This window comes from Vidua macroura, chromosome 2, assembly GCF_024509145.1.
Source record: "Vidua macroura isolate BioBank_ID:100142 chromosome 2, ASM2450914v1, whole genome shotgun sequence".
Lineage (NCBI taxonomy): Eukaryota > Metazoa > Chordata > Aves > Passeriformes > Viduidae > Vidua > Vidua macroura.
Genome location: NC_071572.1, coordinates 86,226,351 through 86,247,769, shown reverse-complemented (window position 1 = coordinate 86,247,769; position 21,419 = coordinate 86,226,351). Strand labels below are relative to the sequence as shown.

General features: G+C 36.4%; 1 protein-coding gene across 8 annotated transcripts in view; it reads right to left on the bottom strand.

Moving 5' to 3' along the window:
• The window catches only part of YAP1 (Yes1 associated transcriptional regulator), an 88,214-nt gene that overhangs the window by 29,693 nt on the left and 37,102 nt on the right, over positions 1 to 21,419 (bottom strand). For 4 of the 8 annotated variants that reach the window (XM_053970639.1, XM_053970641.1, XM_053970640.1 and 1 more), the window contains exons 3-4: positions 9,271 to 9,386; positions 942 to 1,055 (exon numbers count right to left, since the gene is read on the bottom strand). In XM_053970639.1, coding sequence (XP_053826614.1) covers positions 942 to 1,055; positions 9,271 to 9,386 — 230 coding nt within the window. The remainder of the gene's footprint in view (positions 1 to 941; positions 1,056 to 9,270; positions 9,387 to 21,419) is intronic. The other 4 variants (XM_053970643.1, XM_053970645.1, XM_053970644.1 and 1 more) reach the window with 1 other exon arrangement.

Below are 21,419 nucleotides of genomic sequence, written 5' to 3'. Positions count from 1 at the left end.
TTTTTTTTTACTCCTACTGTTTTTCCATGGCTCTGGAAAAATAACTAAAATCCAAAGGAGTTGAAAATAGTAAGTTATTGGGAAAACAAATCAAGGGCAAGCTAATAAGGCTGACACCCACAGGTCATGGCTTTACAAAAAAATAGAAATTTTAATGCCATACTAAATACATCACTTGGATAATCTATGAAAGTAGTTTAGTCTTCACATTACATGTGGTTTCTATTCATAGTTATCAGTGCCAATATTTTATTGAAAAGTTTGCAGTTCTGCTCTTCATACAGATCAAAAATATAATTGAAAAAAATTACATAAAAGTTCTGTTTTGTTGAATTTCTCCATCTTGACTTTGTGATTGTTAGGTTACTATTTCTATTTGCAATATTACACAGTCTTTACCCCACAAAAAGGTTATTAAAATAGGAGCAAAAAACTAATGATTCCTCATCATACTGTTTAATACAGAAAGTTTTGTCATGATAATCACTGTGACAAGCTGGAATTATAAGCTGGTATATGTTTCAAGTGTATTTAAACAGCATGAACTATTATTTGACAATGCCCTCTTAAGATAGCACAAAGGAAAGTAAATATTTGTTTAGGAATTAAAAGATTCTTCTGTGGTAATGTTTTGCTAATTTAAAGGGACAAGTGAGCTTGACTGAAACTGTCTTAATAAGTAATTTCTGAATGTCACCACTTTGGGGAACTGTATGGATCATGTGGCAAAATACCAACCCGTAGCATTAGAAACTTGGGTAACATACAGTCCTGAAGGATATAAGCTAATAGTTTTTATCTTAAAAAATAGATTTAAATAAGGCCTCTACAACTCAAAATATATTTTAATCGTACATAAAAAGCTTTCAAAATATGCCTGCAAAATTAAAGCTGAGTGAACTGAAGCAAATCAAGAATTCTGAATTGAGATGAACTTTTACCAAAGCGTGGGTCAAGCCTTGGGTCTAGCCAAGAAGTGGTCTTGTTCTTATGGTTTATGTAGTAAATTTCTCCATCCTGGGTCATAGCTTGTTCCCATCCATCGGGGAGTGGGCCTGCAATATAGAAGGAAGGAGTTCATGGTGGGCTCTTGTTTGCTCCAGCTGAAATTGATCTAAAAAATATTTTAACATTCTACATATATAACAATACATGAAACAGAAGAGTTTCAAGCTCATTTCTGGGATTAAGGGCAAAGAAGTGCTGTGTGAGAAACCAAGGAACAGGAAACACTTCTATCATTTTTATTTAGGATTTGGACTTCAATTTTCCAACTTTTTTGTATCCTTTCATATGCTTTTCACACATCATTTTGCTATAGCATTCTAGTATAAAACCAGCAATAAGTCAAGCCTGCCAGAATGAAACCAGCATGTGCACCAGGAAAAAGAAGCATAGCATGATTCTACCTCTCACAGAAAAATTCATCTAGTGATTAAGACACAGGATCAGCAACAAGCTAACACTGAGGAGATCCTGAAATATTCCTGTCTTTCACAAACAATTAAAAAAAGAAGTGACAAAATTAATTTCCTCTTTACTTCATACTCAAACTTTTGAAAGCATTCAAGGCTTAAGCAGACAAAAATGCAAACCTGAAGAACAAGGCAGGCAAACAAGCAATGACAAAGCAAAGGCAAGAAAACACCATGAGCAGTCACAAAGACACAGGGCTATGAACAGCAGTGCAACGCCTCTACAAGCAGAAAGGCACACACAGGAAAAACTACTTCTAGAAAATGGTCAAAGGGAGGTACATAATGATGTTGTGGAGTCCACAGCTGATGTCTGAACACAGAGCCTGAGGAGTGGTTCCCATATGCTCCCATCAGCAGCTTTCATTCCTATATAGTTCTTAAACCCCTCATTCCCATCTCTATATGACCACGTACATTCACCCATATTTTGCTTAGACTGAAAACTATTTTAAAAAATTATATTTATCTTGTCTTATTTAGAAGGTGCTTTAAAAACACATGGTTTTGAATTTTTATACTCACATTGACACGGACTTCTAAAAATATCTAAATTAGATACGGAAGATCTTCCCTGTATTTTAGATTTAATTACAATCTTCAAATCATACAACAAAAGATTCACTATACATGTTAAGAATGGAAAAGAAATTAGAACAAACCTGCTGTAGCAACAAGCCATCAAGTTCTTCTACTCTTCCTCAGTGTAATACAGTAATACAATAGCAGAAGCCATCTGGCTGTTAGACATGGACTAACTGATTATTCTGTATAATGTAAGATACACTAGGTATAAACAAACATCATTATTTCACACATGAGATTCAGGTATACCCAAAAATATGTGTGTATCTGATAAATGTCTACCATATCCAACTTCGAACTACATTAGCTCTTGACTGTAACTTTGTCCTGTAGTCATGCTCCTGCTGAAGAATTCAGTCTAAAGCTGGGAGGAGAGGTGGGGAGGATAGATTTGTTTGCTTAATCTCAAAAGATGTTCTTGGAGAAATGTCAAAAAGAGTACAAAAATAATTCAATTGCATTCCAGTAATATCCCAAGGCATAATCAGGACAAGAATTTCTTACTGTGGTCTTTGAAGATCCCTTGCAAACTACATTTCTAATTTAAACTTTCATTTTGGCTCAGGAAACAAAGCCCTTCTCTAGCAACTTCACTACTCCATCATTAGAGCTACAGATGAATTTCAAGTGAGGAAAAACAGTGAACACTAGACATTTTCTTCCCACCTCTAACGCTCTAAATCTTGCCTACAAATAACGAGTATCTCAGCTTTTATCAGAAGCTAGTGAACAGAACAGGCAAGAAAGAGTGACAATACTGCAAATGATGCTTAAACCCTAAGATACTCACTGTACAAAAGGACTTTGATGGAGAAATGAAAGCTCCAGTGCAAAGAACGCTGTGTTTTGTTACCACACCTAAAGACCAGCCAGCTAACCAGTGAGATGCTTTTTTACAAAGCTGGGGCACAGGAGCACAGAGGCATGCCCCCCATCATCCAACTGTAGAAGTCAATGAAGAACTAAACCCACTCCTTTACTGCTGAGCCAACACGCTAGCCATGCAAGCAGACCTTCTCACTACCACTCTCCTCAGAGTCCTGCTAAGCCATACATGCCTTGGAGAAACCCAGCAAGAAATTCTTTGCAAACTGCAAAGCCAGAAAAACCCTCTTTGGCTTTAGGGAAAAACAAAACCAGCCTTGGGGTGTCAGTCCTGCTGAACACTGAAATCTGTACTGGTCCAGCATATTCCTTTGTAGCAAGAAAGAACAAAATGCCTTTGAAGAAGGCTGCCAGGAGCTGATCAGTCCATCCACCTGGTGGAATAATGCTACTTATGAGACTCAGTGATCTGATGAGTGCTAGCTTACTACTAGAGACAAACTTGGGCAAGGTTCTCTTCCTAAACAAAATGCACAGCTGTGGAACAGGACAAAAAGGTCCATCTGCTCACCTGGCTGTCACAGCAGCAAGCCTTCCTTGCTAAGTGCTATAAATGACTGCAGAAGCAGAGCTTTTATCTCTAGAAACTTTTGGCATTAATAATCTAGCTTGCTTCCTTGGACAACAGACTGCTCTCATGTTTCTGCTGTCATCGTTACATATTGAAAAGGCAGTTCAAAAACTGAAATTACTGCCTTCTGTAATTCCTGTTTGGTTTTGTGAGTAATTGTGAAACTAGAAGACAGTCTGATTTTCTAAAGGGCCACTTGACAAACTCTGTATTAGAGGCAACTACCAGAGGAAAGAACTAAACCTATGCTGAGGAATAGGAGACACATTCACCCAGAGCATCTAGGAAAATTCCTTTGCAATTACATGCCCATTTTCCCCCAAAAGGCTCAACAGAAACAGAATTTTCAGCGTTAGATAACCTAGGTCACAAAAGCTGAGTCCTATATTGCAGCTATTCAGACCTTCTCACTAAAATTTCCATAATTACTGTAGCTCATGTTGTATAGAAGCAGCAATACTGGGTCTAACCAAAAGTCCATTTAGTCCAGGCATCTAGCCTGGGGTGATGGACAGATCTTGTTGGTTGCTGAAAGTAGCCCATTTAGCGACTGTCACATTCTATAAACTTTTAAATAAAGCACCAAATACATATAGAGACCTAAAAGGTATAGAGGCTATGAATAGTCACTTGGCCTCCAAGTATGTTGGGCACTGGAACAGGCTCCTCAAGGGATAGCCCCAGTCCTGTCAGATTTCAAGAAGTGTTTGGACAATGCTCTCAATGGTGTGACTCTTGTGGATGTCCTGCATAGGGCCAGGAATTGGACTCGATTATCCTTCCAAATCAGGATATTCTGTGATTCTATCACCAGTTACTCCTTGGACCAATTTCTGTCTGCTTACTATGTGCCAAATTACCTCTCTTTCAAATACTTCTCCAGTCTCTCCTCCAACTTTTGTTAATATTTAGCACAAACAATATCCCTGTGACATGGTCCCCCTACTAGTTCTGTTTGGTGCCTCCTATGGCAATTGAACACTATCACAAATGTAAGTTTAGAATTCTATGAAGTAATTTGGACAGGGAGACACAACCCTTCTAGGTAGGGAATTCAATCTGCACTGTGGTACTTTTGAGGACAAAGTTACCAAAAAATTAAATTCTAATTTCCAAATGTAAGCCAGCTTTCCAGAACTACTGGTAAGCCATACCTCTGTAACTATATTTATATAGTTATATAGTTACTCTGTAACTAATATTTATATAATGGTGTAATTTCATATAAATAACATGTAATTTTAAAAGCCTATGTGCATGTCTCTTTGGTGCATGTCTCCACTTCTTGTGAGTTTTTTTTAACTTTCTCATATGCCATGGAGTCTGGAATGCAAAGCAGTGCTTGCTGCTGGCAGACAGAATGCAACTGGAAGAGTAACAAAAGCAACAATGTAGTAGAGATTCAACTATGCTGGGATAAGAAGTCAATCTTGCAAGACTCTACAATTCCTAACACTTAATTTTAAAACAGATGTAAACAAAGTATTTTATCAACAGGTCAATGCATGTAAGAGGGCATCTGTATCTATCTACCAACTGATTATGCATGGACAACCTAGGAACTAGGTTGCAACAGAAATCACCTGCACCTAATACAAACACTGATCTCCAAGACCTTTCCTAATCTTTCTCTGTGAAAACTGAACTTTTTTCCTTCAGTCACTGTGGTTCTAAAACTTCCAAAACTTATATCAAATTCTACAATATTTACTTAAACTACACCTTTATCCTGTTGAATTAGTATAAAAAGACACTATTTAAAATGGGGTGGTTTTTGCAGATCAAGAAAGAAATTAACATTATTGTCACACAGATACTTAGAAACTTGAGTTTCACAACAGATCATAGTGTTGACTGTACGCACAACAGAATTTTGTAGTATGACTGGCTACATAGGCACAATCTGCAACTGAAGTGAGCAAGGACCTAGGAGAAGAGCTAGAACTTGTTTTAGGTATTGGCATATTCCTTTCTACCCGCCTGTCCCCTGAGAGTTATGAACTCAAGTGTCCATTTTCTTACCAACATTTAACATGGCACTACAGCCTTACCTTAAGAGACAATGGAATTGCACTAGGTCTACAAACTTTCACCGGGAAACTCAATTCAAAACTGTCACATAAGAATCAAGACAAAAGAGGATAAAGACAAATAGTCTGTTCCAAAGCTAATTATCTAAGTTCTATGCATAAGCAGAAGAGGCTAAAGTATGCAGTGCTGTCAAGCATAATTCAAGCAAGATTCAGAAAATAAAAGTATCTGAAGATACAATTATCCCATCTGTTGCATCATTTGCAATTGTATATGAAACAGCCACTGTTGACACATCCTATACATTTACTACTGAGGTAAAGTTATACATTTGAAAATAAAATGTGTAACTTTACCTCAGTAGGAAATGTATAGGATATGTTCCTAAGAAGAACAGCATACCATTATTACTACCTTTTTGTTTGTTTGTTTTAAATCAAGACAGGAGAAACTATGTTTTTTTTTTTTTTTCCTGTTCTGTTTTGCTTTAGGGAAAAATGGTTAGAAACATAATGCAAAAAATCAGAAGTCACAATGACTTTTTATATACATGTGGCATATTTACAAATAACAGGCTTGTTTCCTTTCCACTACTGAAGATGCAATCCTATTTCACAGATTAACCAACAAATGCCATCTAATAGAGCACTGTGCTGCTTCTCTGCATACATATGGCCCAAACTATTTTAGTTGGTTACATGTAGCAACTAAGTTAAGAAAGACAAAAAAACCCTCACTTTTCACACACTGATGACTTCCTATAAAGGATGTAGCTAACTAACACTCATAGAATAACTCATTCACAAAAATCATGCCTGGAACAGATGTCCATCAACTTCCTTGAAGAAATGTAATTTGCAGCAAGATACCTAAGTGCCTCAAGAGATGGAATTTCTTAAAACAGATAACCTAAAGATTTCAATCTCACGCAAAACTACATCTTTCCCATTTTTATATTTGAACAATCTTTTGACTTGACCTTATCATATCTTTCCTGAGTTCTTCTTTTCCTATTATCCAAAAAGACAACAGATTTATCTCCAATATGCACACATCAGCTTTCAGATTTTTCTTCTCTCTGCATCTTCAGTTTGCTTTCCTGTTTGTAATTCTTGCTAACGTCAAGATCTCTAATTCTGGCTAAATGGTTAAAGCTTCTAAAGGCTGTCACAGCAGCTCCCAGAAATCTCTCTTACGTTTCAGCACAGTAACTTGACTTACAGGCTCCTAAGGCAGTATACTAGAACTTGGACAGTAACTTTAAGGGCTAAAATGAATGAGCACCATACAAGGTCTATACAGAAAGGAAAATATTCTCCTTTGTGGCATTTCAGACACTTTTTTGCAAGTCCGTGATCTCCAGCTGTCACAATACTTACTCTCGGTTTTTTCCAATATCTTTCATGAAAGGCTCTCATGCACTAGCATATGTTTCACTGCCAGCAATATTTCATAACAGGAAACTTCTGTCTTAAAGGTCTCAACTTGATTTCTTGAGAATGAACACCCAAATTAGAACATTAAGTAGTCTTAAATCTGAGTGCCAACATCATGACTGTAAGTTCCACTGTGCTGAAGTGGTACATAGTTACTTGACTTTTCCATTTCTCTCAAAGATTATTCAAGAGGCTATCAAGGAAGCATAAGCTACCATGAGCTCAGTAATAAAAAGTAATAAAACTAGGTATAAGAGACTTTAGTAAAAACAAATATACAATCATAATTTAAAGTTAGTACATAAACATTTGCCAGATCAAGTATCAGAATGGCATCCAATAAATGCAGGTTTGGTATTATTTAATTCCGAGCAGACTTTTGTTAATAGCAAATAAGGGTAAGCAAGTGCATCCAAAGAGCCAGTTCCAAGTCATACTACCTCAACTGACTTAAGCTTAAAAAATCCTAATATCACATAAGATGTGATGTAATTCAGTATACACAGGAGTTCCGAGTCCTTCATGCACTTTATCAGATTCAGAGCACTTGGGGCAAAAAAAACCGTCATGGGATTTTCAGTTGATGCTCAACACAGTATCATCTGTGAAATTAAAAATAAATGTTCAATGAACTTGTATCCAAGTAAGTGCTTTCTCAAATCACAAGACAATCCACTTGCACATTTCAACTGTTCTTTATTGCACAAAGAACAGTATCTATGCAGCATCACTCTCTCACACACTTACATCAGGCAATTACATGTAAATGTTGTTTTAAAAATAATCCTTGTGTCCAGATTGCTAGCTTCTTTTCTAGTTTGTTACCACCCTGTTATAATTTAACAGTACGGTTTTTTACTAAGGACCCTTCATTTCTAAGTACATAAAGTGATTCCTACTTTACTATGAATATTTTTTCCTGTCAATTCTTGGTACAACAGAAGATTTGAGGAGTTATCTTAAAATACAGAATTTATGTCAATATTGAAACAGCAAGCATCTCGTTTTAGCACCAATAAGCAAAAAGGCAGGTCAGACCAAGGGAATTGTTTCCTTTCTCCTAGTCTCCCATTCTCCCTCCTTTAGAAATGTCCCTACAAAAACATGCCACCTCTATTGCTGCAGGTTTCCTGGGATAAATTTACACAGAAAATAATCACACTGTTTTATTTTCACATCAGAGCCTGAGACCTTAATTGCTGTGAATCACGACTTCCTGAACTTGAACAGGACTCATTTGTTTCAGGATAATCCAGCCTCCTGGCCTAGCCAGCAAAAAGTTTGATTAACTTCCCCTCTAATACTCAGTCATGAACAGCAGAGTTTGGTCATGCCTGTTAATCTTTCGGTATTGTCTGCAGCACATGAATTGCAGCATGAAACAAAGCTGTCTAAACAGACCACAAAAAGCAGCACCAGAGAATAACCCTTGGGAAGTACAGGAACAGCAGACACACACAAAATACAGTCAGACTATGAGAAAATAAATATAACATGAACCTCAGTGACAGACAGGAGGTGACAAAGCAAGGGCAAGACCAAGCACTCAAACAAGCATGGCACCAAATTTATCTGCTCGCTCTCTGCATAATCATATGAGAGAGCTCTGAAAACATACAGTAGATTCTATAGCAAGAACAAGAACATTTTACTGCTGTCTAGTGAGAGGCCCTGCCAGGCCAGCTGAAAAACAATTTTATATTCCAGGAAAAGACAAAAGACTTCTCCAGCTAGAGCAATAATGACCATCATACTGTATTTTGGAAGTAATAGAAACACAAGAGGAAAACCAAAACATCTCTGCTTCTAAACAAGGTATTTGCTTGATCCATTTAGGGAGAACAGGAAAAAATTGTATGTTCATATTAAATGTAGGAAATGTCAATAAATGGTAGTATACCATCTCTAGTCAGTGAGTAAATGGAGGCAGAAGAGCACTGTGAAGCACAAAAGCTTTAATGTAAATTGATATTAATTGAATGGAAATTCTTGTCTTCATCAATTTAGCAGCATTTTTTGGTCAGAAGAAAACAGACAAAAATTCTGCTTCCTTACAAGTTTGAACCATTCATTTGAAAAAAATAAAAACAAATCAAAGAACTACAGTGCTCTTTCTATAGACAACATAAATATTATACAAATTCTCTTATTTCAACTATCAGCCTCTTGCTTGATGAATCAGGCATCAACAAATTTAAAGTTTCAAACCAGGATAACTAGAACTATTTATTAGAACAGCTTGTGGTTTACTTGTATGATCTTTTTAATAAATACAAATTTTGCTTACCTGATGCTGAGTTCATGATGTTCTGCTGCACAGAAGGACTGGTGGGAGCTGTAACATTCATCTGGGAAAGCATGGCCTTCCTAGGATCTTGCCATGTTGTTGTTTGATCAATGTGACTAAGACAAAACAAAGCAAGAGTTAGGACAGTCATGCATTCACAACAACAATCTGCTAGCACAGAAAGCTTAACAACAAAACGTTAAGCTTGCCAACAATAGCCACATTCAAAACCAAACAAGAACTCTTTGGATTCTCTCCAAGCATCACTGTATGTCAGATTCTCAAACCCTTGCCCTGGCCACCACCACTTTCCCAACCAACAGCTGCAGCAACTAGAGCTAGAGCAATGGCTAGATGAGGTTCATCATGAATACCATGATCTAAACTGTTGCACCATAACTAGATGTTGTACCCTGGAACAAAGCATTTGCTGCTTCCTTCTCTCTTTGATCACTTATTTGCCATTTTTAAATGTGACTTCACAGATTTTCAAACCAAGCCAGTTATGTCTGGAATCTCAAGCACAGTCCCAGTACCTTGGCATGAAGAGTTCATATTCAGGGCCTAGGGAGTGGTAATGAGCTGGCTAGTATTGCAATCATTAGTGCTCCCAAACTTTCTGTGCATAGACCACATCCTCAGATTATCGGACAGATTACTCTCCTCCCCACTAACACCTGAACAATCCCTCTGTGGTAGCTGAAGTAACCAATCACACTAAAGCAGTAATGTGAATGGAATGTGCAGCTGCCTTTCAACTTCATGCGAAAAGATGAGGACAGTGGGACAGTCAAGCAACCCACCCAGCCCTGTGCAAAACTTTGGAAGTTTAGATTTCTCTGTTTTGAAAAAAAAATAGCAAGTACATTCACGGAGGTATTCAATTCAATGAAAATACAAAAGTGTAATGAATCATTATTTTACTTTTGGAGTACATGATTAGCATGTTTTGCTAATGAGCAAATGCAGTCTATTCATAAAGGCATCAACTTTATCTTGATTCCATTAAGCAACACTGCTCTGAGAAGTACACGGGGACAAAGACAGAACTCCAAATGCACATGAACATTGACAACTGACAACAAAATTTGTTATCCAATCATTTAGAACTGGTATCAATTAAAAAGAATATTCAGATAGTATTGTTATAAATTAGAATCCAGTGCATTATTAACTTGGTACCATTCTTTCCTTAAATGAACTATCCTTAAAATTATGCTTTTCTGGATTACATGGAATGCCCCTTTTCATATTCTTCAGCAAAAACCACAACAAGTAACAAATTCAGAAGAACATAAAATGAAGCAGTAGTCACCAAAATAATTAGTTATGTCAAATTACTTATCACATTCTAATCTTCTGTTACAAAGCAGACACAAACTAGCTTTTAAAAAAGTTTTAAGATATGTATATTTATGCTCTCTAAACATGCACACAAGCAATTTCAGACCAAACAGTTACAGAAACACTGCAGTAACTCATTTAATACAGTATGTGCTGGTTTGTCTGGGGTAGAGGTTATTTTCTTCACCATGGCTAGTACTGGGCTATGTTTTGGATGAACCTGACCTTCCTCTGATCATCACACCAATAAATTATGTTTGATGGCTGGGGTTAAACCTCAACAAAATACTATTATGCACACTGCATCTTTGGTGGCGCAGGTTTTCAAATATTCAGCTTCACTGAGAAACATGCCACATACAGCAAGACTTTGTTTCTTTCTAAAGCCTATTTATTTATAAAACATGGTGCAACGTAGTAAAGACTGCCCTATATGTACAGGACTATATATAAACCTTCATACTGGAGAACAATTTTTCACTTTTCTGCTGGTCAGTTTTGCAAAGCAACAAAAACAGGTAAAGATAATACAGATGTAAAAATACTGCACTGTAATGCTTCACAGACTGTGTGTTTAAATTACTGTACCAGCATGTGCTACTCCTCCCCTACATTTCTGATTTGTTATATTTGCTCAACTCAGTTCTGGCAATAGTGGAAACTGGGAAAACATGACTGTACCCATAATAACACATTCATCTGTGTCCATTTAACTCTTATAAAAATCCATGTAACACTATGAACTAATAAAAGGCAAGGTACATAATTTATAGTCTTTGTTTTTAAATGTTATTTGAGTGCATAATAAGAAATAGAAGGAAAAATGTTTTCTCCCTGCCTTACAGAACCATTTTTACAGTTAACTGTAGGAACGCACTGAAACAACATCCATCAATTTTTCAAAACATACCTAAACATGGGACAGATGAATGGGCTATGGAAGAAGCAGCTTTAGATGTACTTCCACTTTTGAGCACAAGAACAGCATAATTGATTCCTCAAGACAGCTTAAGCATATCACTCAAAGTACAGTTAATGTTCATGTGGAATTGTTAACAAGGATAGCTATTTTAGGCAGTAGCAGGTTCCAGCTTTTCCCTAGGTCAGTATCACTTGAGAAAAGTCAGCATGTTCCTTACGTGACCAACTGAACTACAATCAGCAGTCTTAGAGCCAAGAGCCATGGAGGAAAAGTCTCAAAGTAAGCAAGCTGGTTATATTAATATCATACTGACCATATGACTGGTTCAATAAGGCAAACTTTTTTTCCCTCCCACTCAGCTCAGTGCTTCATGACCTACATATCCATTTCCTCCACACCGTCCCTCAAAACTTTTCTCCTCAACCTCCATCAAATCACAGTCCTCATATTTTACCTGCTCCACACCCTGAGTGTTTGAATGCTATATATTAAGAAAGCACCCAAAACACATCACAACAGATGAGTTCTTTCCTACAAATTCTAAATAATGCTCAGCTGATGGAATACAAAGTAGGCAAGCACTTATATGGATGAAATGTTGAAATAAATCCTAGTACTACATGAAGGAATATAGGAATTCATTTCAGGTCCCATTCACAGCACATGGACCAACATAACTTACTATAAACACCATGTATTTTTAATTACCAAGTTAAGTATTGAAACAGGACATTCTCCACAGGTAAAGATCTTTCCCTCTGTTTTGAACAGTAGCACAGAAAAGGTCTCAATGGACATAACAAGAACTGACATCAACACTGCATTATCTCTCCTTGCATTAAGTAGATTTTTTTCTTATAGTAGCTGAATTACACAAATGCCCCTATCCTTACGTTACAGATCTTCTATTTTACGTGAGCTGCGCCATATCTCAATAAGCAACTGGTGTCAACACAAATTAAAAACCAGCGAATTATATGAAATCAATGTAACCTATAAATCAACCATATATATATAGTATGTATTATCAAATTAAAACTTAAAATTCTACCTACTCAGGAATGAGACACACAGCTCTGTACTGTGTGAACAGAGCAAAGTGAGTAAATATTCCTAGAATTAAAGCAACATTTCTAGGATAATCAAGCAATGTAAGACATTTTATTTCACAGAATAATTTCTCAAATCTAACATCTATCTGGCACTATTTATTATTGTTCATTTATGTCGTGGAGAAGCAAAACTTTATTAAACTGGACAAACATAGTATAAACTAAGGAAATCAGACTGTACCATAAATGTAGGTCTGTGGTAACAGGCCTTAGAAAAACAAAACTAAAACACCCACCACACGCTAAGCATTTGTTAAACTTATGTGAATTCTAGTATCAAGAAGAGTGACTGTTCCAAGACACATCACCCACCATTCTCCACCAAAAAGGACTTTCAAAGTGCTGTGCATTACAAAGAGCACAAGCTGCATCTCCTCACCCATCCTCAAGTTCTATAGCCAAATACAAATTATTTGCATTTTGACAAGAACAACTTCAAAGAAAAGAAAAAAGTTCTCATTTTATGTACACAAAGACAACTTCTACAGTTACTAAGAATCAGAATTTCTAATTGAAGAAAATCTTTACTGGTCATTAAACACTATCACATGCCTGAAGATTTGTCAGTTTCAAATTCTAACCAAAGTTTAAGGTTTGGGTTTGTTGTGGTGGTGGTTTTGGTGGTTAGCTCTTTTTTTTCTTTTCTTTTTTTTTTTTTTTTTTTTTTTTTTTTTTTTTTTTTTTTTTTGAGGGAGAGGGGTGTTGAAGATTTTGATTTGAGTTTTTGGTTGTGTTGGGTTTTTTTTAAGTACATTGGAAAAGAAGCAGGAGAACTAGAGACCTAAAAAAAGAAAAGGAAATTTACTTTTTATTTTAAGAACCCTTTGGATCCTAGTAGATTAATAATATAACACCATTTTAAAAACAAAGAACTCATCTGCCCCTTGTACAAAGTGTAATATACCTTCCCATTCATTCTCCAGCTGCTGCACTCGAAAGACACATACTGTTTTGTTAAAAGCCATATCAGAAACAAACTAACACAAAAAAGACACTCAAAGAATTACTTAAATTCTTCAAGAAAGGCTTATCTAAGAGGTCTTCAGTTTTGATATTCTGTAGTATGCATTGCAACTACAGGGTTCCCATTGGCAGGTTCACTTTCCAGGGTATGCTGAGAACTTCATTTCAGAATTTCTAGTCATTACAAAATCATATGTCTTTCTTGCCCTTTTTGCCTTTATTAGCATAGAGTCATCTTATATATGCTATATCATTTATAATTAGAACTTCCTTTTCACAGAAACAGATCTTAGGACAGACATTATTAACATAAGCAGGCCAGAACTGAAAGATATTTCAGTGAAGTGTGCAATAGAAATGTAATGTTAGGAAGAAAAGCAAAAGAGAATGAACAGATATTCTAATCCTCAGTACCAGATGATCATACTGTATGAAATTTCTGCAACAGCAAAACAACATAAGAGGTCTGATCTAAACATAAAAGAATAGGTAAGAATAAATAATCTGCCACTTCTCAGTATATTTGGACATGGCTCTTCATGAAAGGACATTTCAAAAATTTAGTCTCAAACACACAGAAAGACAACTTTTTCCTAAGTATAAAAGCATCACTGTAAAAAGCTATGCAAACATCTCTCCATAATGTAATGCTTGTGTTTTAACAATCTAGAAAAGAATTATATTTTATGTCTGTGAGAAAATTATTTTCAGTCTCTAGTGAATTTGAGATGACTAACCTTAGATTTTGGTTTTCAGATTTTTGGGACTTTTAAGAATTCACTGGAAATCACATTTTATGAAAAGCAAAACGCAAATGCATACCACATCACGTATGTGGTATCAACTCTCAAGGGTGTTGACATGGCACTGAGTACTTTTTGTTCTGGGGATAGCTAGAAAAGTCTTTGTGTAACATAAGCAAGTGCACAAATGAAACTAAATCTAATTATGTTCTATTTTTGGTGTGAAATTTAAACTTTTTCATTAAATCCCAAATGTCAGCTTCTCCATTGACAAGTATGTCACCTATGGTTCTGTTTTGTTAAATGAATGAGATATAGATTCTACTCTTTCATTTTTTCTTTGTCTTCCTAGCTAGCTTTTCTTTGCCTTCTTCAGCTAGCTTCTTTAATCCATATAATGCATCACTTTCTGAAAGGTTTTTGCTTTTTATTTATATTTGTCTATTAACTTTAAGGTCTAGTAAAGAAAAAGTGTCGCCTCATAAATGCCAGAATTATTTTAGAGCTCTCACCAGTACATTTCAGCATGTCAGGTCTTGATGTATATACTGAAAGTTAGCTTTCCTCATGATTCCAGGAGAAACTGTATATTTCTGCTCTTGAAACTACCACAAATTGTCAAAAAAAAAAAAAAATCAACTAACCTTTTTACCAAATCTTATACAAATTTGTACTGTGTACGGGCACTGTAGGGTACCTCCAAATTACCCACTTAGCTATCATTTTCGCAGGCACGGAAGAAATCCGTATATCTACTTCTGCACAGACCTGAGCTCTACACCAGAATACCAATATGGTGGTCTGACCAGAGGGCAGCTGTCAAAGTGGCAGTATCCACTAATTCAAAAATAGAGCTGGATGCATAATCCCTAAGAAAGTGGCAATAGCTAGAAGGCCAAAATCACTTTGACAGGGCTGATGAGCTAGGGGGATTCCCACAGGTAAATTTTCCATAGCTGCGTTTAGAAATGGGATGAAAAAGAAGGTTTTGAGTATAAGGAGCCTCGACATGAACTGGTCTAATTACCACTCTCAAAAACTGGAGTGTAGCATGCGGAGACTTCTGGGTTATGGCTGCTGATGATCCTAGGATATTTACACACAATGGAGTGGATCCAGCTTTGCCTGAGGATAGAAGGCGTGACATTCTTTGTGCATGCATCCTTTACTATCCTATTCAGGGATTTTGAGAATTGGGCAGGATTAAAACATGAATCTAAGTCTTCAGATATATGGGCCATTTTTAATTAGCATAGCTGACTTTGCAGGTGCTGTAACAAAATTACAGATTTATACTTTAAATATACTTTAAATTTGAGAAGATTTCAATTCCAAGCAGGAACAATATAGAGAAAAGACTGAAGGGGAGATGAGACAGCTCAGTTAGCAATTACCTCTACCCTTGGTTCAGTCCTCCATAAACATTTCCCTGAATTTGCACCATTCTTAGACAAAGATATACATTTAAAGTGACCATAAACCCTTTAAGGACTTTCTAACTGGCTTTGTAAAGAAAAAAATTCAACAAAATCCAGCAAAAGAAAAGGCTGGTTACAGAGCAATGAAAATCTCATCTGCTGAGAGATTATATTCCACCCATTGCTGGGGAAAGCACTGTTTCTTCACTTGTGTTGTCCATTTATTTGCAATATTTCCTTAGGTTTCAGGACTGTTACAGCCTAATTATATAAAAGCACATGGCAGTAAAATTCAAAACTTCCTAATCTCACTGTTTCCCAAAAAGCATCAGAAAAAAACCCTAAAATTTGTAACAGTTTCTCTCTTAAGGATGGTAATGTCTCCAGGTACGGTCTAATTGCCTGAAAGAACTAGAAACATTGATACAATTTTCTGAATATTCCTGAAATATTTCTGAATATTCCTGAAATAAAATGGCTGTATTTTTGAGTTCTCCTTATTCTTCCTTCTGCTTGTCAGCCTTAATGCATTAACTAAACAAAGCTTGTGTTGGACTACTCCATCTACATCACTGATCATGTTCTCACCAAACTGCACCACAGGCATAGGATGCCAGAGAGCACACCAGTAAAATGACAATAAAAAATTCTAACTTCAGCTTGCAAAAGCATACCTTAAAATTGGCATGCAAGTGGTTCAGTGTGCAATCCTGTGGTGCCACAGCTGTGATTTCATTAATTTTGGAATAGAATAAAAGCAAAAAGTAGGAGAATGGTGGGTACAAGCATCCTGTTGACCAGGTGGGAAGAGAGCCTGTCAGAGCTCAAGTTCCTTAACCTAAGCATGAAGTAAAACCACATGCTATCCTATGAAATCACAGTCCTAGGCAGCAGAAATTCTACCAGGAAATTAATGGTCTGAATCTGAACTAGAACAATGCAATAAGGGAAACTTAGATGCATCTGACAAAAGTCTAATTCGTCACGAAACAGATTTTGCCCACAGTCATTACTAGTCAGACAAGTTCTTCAACAAATCTCTCTGGAATTTATTCCTAAGGTGGTTGAATATTTCAAGATACTAAGAGGTACCAGAAATTCTAGAAAGCATGGCCCACAAAGCTGTGAACACTGATACAAAACACAGTATTTAGTATTAAGGTATTCAAAGGCAACCTTCATTAGCACTGGCCTGCCTGCAGACAGTACACAATACATACACCAAGGACTTAAATACTAAGCTTCCTGTTCTGATTATAAACACCACACTGTTTTGAAGCTGCAGAACAGCACTGCACTTCTTAGGAAAGCATTCACAGAAAGGTCCTCACTTCAGAGTGTGTAATGCTAAAATGGATGTGAAGACAGTAGGCAATCTGACCACACATGCACGATGAAAAAATGGTGAGATGAAAAAGAAAAAGAGATGAACGTATGATGTGATGTTCAAAGGTTCGCCAAGGTAGCACCACTTTTATTATAATGTGCTCTTGAAACAACTACCTTTTGTCAAAGCCAAAATGGAAACAATAACATGCATTATTATTTTGCATTTATTATTCCTCCTGCCCCTTTCCTGCCTTGCACTTAAGGACCTCATATAGAAAAGTAGGGCTGGTATCACAATGCTTACAAGTTTCTAAATTGATTCCCAAAAGTATTATTCTTGGATTCCACTGTGGAATTCCCAAATAAAATAATTTTCTGAGTTTCAGGAACAAATAAAGAGTACAAGGACATTTTCATTTGCAGAGCTTTTTCCATTATTTGAAAGCTATAGGACATAGCAGTATTACAGAGACTAAAAAGAAAAGTCCTTGTTTGCAGTCTTTTTACCAGTCCAATTATTTTACAAAGTCTATAAAGGAATAAATGCTGTGATCACATTCTATGTCACCAGATTTATTTAAACTTCCCCTCTCAGTTCCCCAGCAGAAAAAGAGGCTACTTTTAATGGAAACCTCCCTTTCTTTCCACCCTACCCCCAAAGTTAAGAAGTTTGCTTTCCATGGCTAAGTCATTCAGCATATGAAGAATTCATCTTTTTTTTTCTCTCCTTAATTTTAAATGAAAGAGATAAAGATATATCACCAAGGAGGGCAAATATAAAGGAAGAACTGTCTCTGCTGCTATTTCAAGTGAAATTACTGTATTTGTTTGACTTTACAGATACCCTCCTACACTCCTGCTTAGCAAATGTGGAAGACCTCCCCAAGTTGCCTTCTGTAAAACTAAAGACAAGACAAACACTAACTTTCACATTTATTAAGGAAAGGCAGATGATTTTCAGAAGTGATGGGCCATGGAATACTTCATCAGTTTAGTGTCCTTTTATCTCTGAGATTCTATCTCATTTCTCTCTCTTAAAAGGAGACAAAGAAAGCAAGAGGGAAATCAAATGCTTCATTGCATGAAGAGAAGCCAGGCAATTTTACGCCCCTCTCAAAACACCCTACTTTTGTTGCCTGAAGGTTTTCAAGTCAGAGAGGCTTGCCTAAGCATGCTGCAATAAAAGCTGCTATAGCCAGCTGTCTTAGTATCTAAAGGTGGCTGTTCCTAGCAATCCTGTCGATTAACCCTGAGGCTAACCACCACTAAGGAAAACAAAATATAAAAAGATTCTTTAGGTTGTTTCCTTATTGCTCTAAGTAGGAAGTCTCAGAGGGCAGTTCAAACTGGTTGCTTGAGTGTTCAGACAATGATCACTCCCAGATGGCCTTGACAGGATGATCTGACTCTTAGAGAACCATTAGGTAGGACCTACTGGAAATGAAGCTTTCTGCTACGAAGTGAACCTGTTTCTCTTGCCATTAAAATCACTAACATTGACATCTCTTTTTAATTTATGTTTCAGAGCTCAGACTTCACACCTGAAGTTGATCATCTGTTCAGATGTTCTCAGTTTTAGTCATACAAATAGTCTTATTGACTATCTTTTCCCTCATTTGAGGGCTGCACTTTATTTCATATAATACACAAGTCATCTCATATAATACACAAGTCATCTGTTTCCTTCTTATGACTCTTGTTTCAGGGAAAGATTTTTATTTTTACAATTCAGACAACCACCATGTGCTGCTGAGGTAGGAGGCAATTATTCCTGTCCCTAAAGACTCTGCAGAATGCTCAAAACAAAGAACAGAATCTTCCAACAGCAAGTTGCTGCCTGAGTCAGTACTTGTAAGATACCTGCTCAGTCATCCCTAGGCAATCTTGTATACTGTTTTTTGCCACAAGATTATTCTTTTTCCTCCCCCACCCTTCAAACCCCTGAAGACAGATTTCACAATCCACCAGAGGCAACAGATTTCTTGACCCCAGATACACAATAATGTCTGAAGGCTATGCTTTGAAAAGTTATTTTTATTTACCCATTTAACCTAGAGTGGCAAAGAAAATACAGAGTAAAAGCCTGAAAATAAGCTAAACTACTTAGTGTATAATTTTAATTATCATTTAAATGTACATTACACTTAAATATAATAGCTATTACATTTTTCTTTAAAAGTGGCCTTAAAATGTTTTTGACCTGAGGCTTTTAAAGTTGCAGGTTCTACATGTCTCTTCACCATTCAGAAAGAGTTAAAGGAGCATATTTTTAAACAGTATTCAAAGGCCCATTGTAAAATAAGCAAAGGAAACTAAAACTCATTTTGAACTCAAATTTCATTGCATGTTTCAGAAGTTATCAACTGGAAATATTAATTTACTTTTTGGTTTATTATTAAGAATTTGGGTATTCATAGAAACGGAAAAGTTGAAGGGATTACTGGAGGTCATCCAGCCCAACCACCCTGCTTGAGCAAGTAACAGTAATAGCAAAGTGCAGGATCGAACAGAAACTAAAAGTTTGACTGTAAAATCATCATCAACCAAACAAACCCTAGCTTTCTAGCAACAATTAAAGTGTTAATTTATTTCATTAAATCATCATAAATATCAATACCTCATCATTTATGTATTTGATTTGCAGTAATTTAATATATTTTCTGAGTATCTTTTGGTACAGAGGGAATTACAAATAGGGATGACAAAATATGCCAAGCACATGATTTTATCTAAAAGCTTATCACTTTTATTACTAACAGTTCTTAAAAGTATTAACAGTTTAGTCTTTGCCAAAATTAGCAACTACCATGCTTTATCAATAAATATAGTGAAGTATTTATTTAGAAATTGTTCAATCTTAGATGCAAAACAGATCACAAAGCAAAAACCACAGATCTCATTTCACTGAATTTCTTGTGCAGATTTGTAAGCATTGAAGTTCCAAATAAATCCTATATAACTTAAACTTATCACCTTAACTTAATACAAATTAATCCCAAATGTATAATCCCTGCAGTCTTCATCTACTAGTTATGAAAATCAGCACTTTTCACTGGGCGAGCGGGATGGTGAAGGGACTGAGCTGCTGCCATGAGAGAGGGGGATAAACACAGTATTAAATTATTGTCATACATTTTTAAAAAACATGTACTCACTAGACTCATATGTCTAGTATTTAAAATGCTTACTAGTAACAGGCCTCTCTAAAGATATGAATACATCCTACCCACACAAGAGATCAGACAACAGGTCACTACTGATTACTACTAACTTCTGTCTCAGAAGACAATTGTGTGGGTTTTTTAATGGCTAACATCATTATAATCAAGTTTTCTTTCTAGCATCGCCCCTCCCCACTTTCTAACAGTTCAGTTTAGAGACTTCCCCAGTCCAAATTTTATGCTTGGATAATGCAGAGTTTATTTTTCTTCAGGAAGTGAGATCAGTTCTCAATACAAGAACTCCCTTACAGTGTTTGCTCACCATTAGTCAGCACTTCCCTAAGGCCCATCCCTTTCCTCCACTCCCTTTCAGTTCCAAAAGCTGCCATTATCAGCTTCCAGTTTTTTGGGATTTTTGCCTGCAAATTCACAAACTATTTTAGAAATCCCCTGGAGGGTGAAGCAGCTTTTTTCCTATGAGTATTGTCACTTTGAACTCTTGGACAAACCGAGTTCCTTTAATCTCTTCTATAAAATAGACTTCCTATAACCATATATCTTATCACCATCCTACAGGACTACTTTTGTCCATCAACTAGGCAGCCGAAATTGTTTTGAAACTTTCAACTCAAACAAAATTCTCACTGCAAACTCTGGAGGTTGTCTACGTTTTGTCTATTTGCTTGGGTTTAGCTCATTCAGTAGTTAGCCTATAAAATTCCAAAGACAAAAACGTATTTGTTCCACAACCCATGTTTGGAAAATATAATGCTCCTGATGTCAGAAGAGCCAACATGCATATCACATATCAGTAATTTCAACACATGAGTAATAAGACAGCTTTTCTGAAATTTAAGCAGTAGATTAGAGAACACAGTTAATGGAACCATATTGATCCCAGTTTTATGCCAAGCTCTCAGGAAGCAAGCCTGTATAAAGATTACTTGATACACACCTGCTGGGGCAAGGTGCCTAAACTGCACATGAACAGTTACAACACTCAGTGACTCACTGTCACTGCAAACTGCAGAATATATCCACTCTTGCCCTTTCAACTCAGTACTTTAAACTGTAATCTTCAGATCAGAGGATGTAAACAGTACCTGAAGGCAAAAGATTTAGGATATATCAAGAGGAGATTGAAACTCCCAACATAT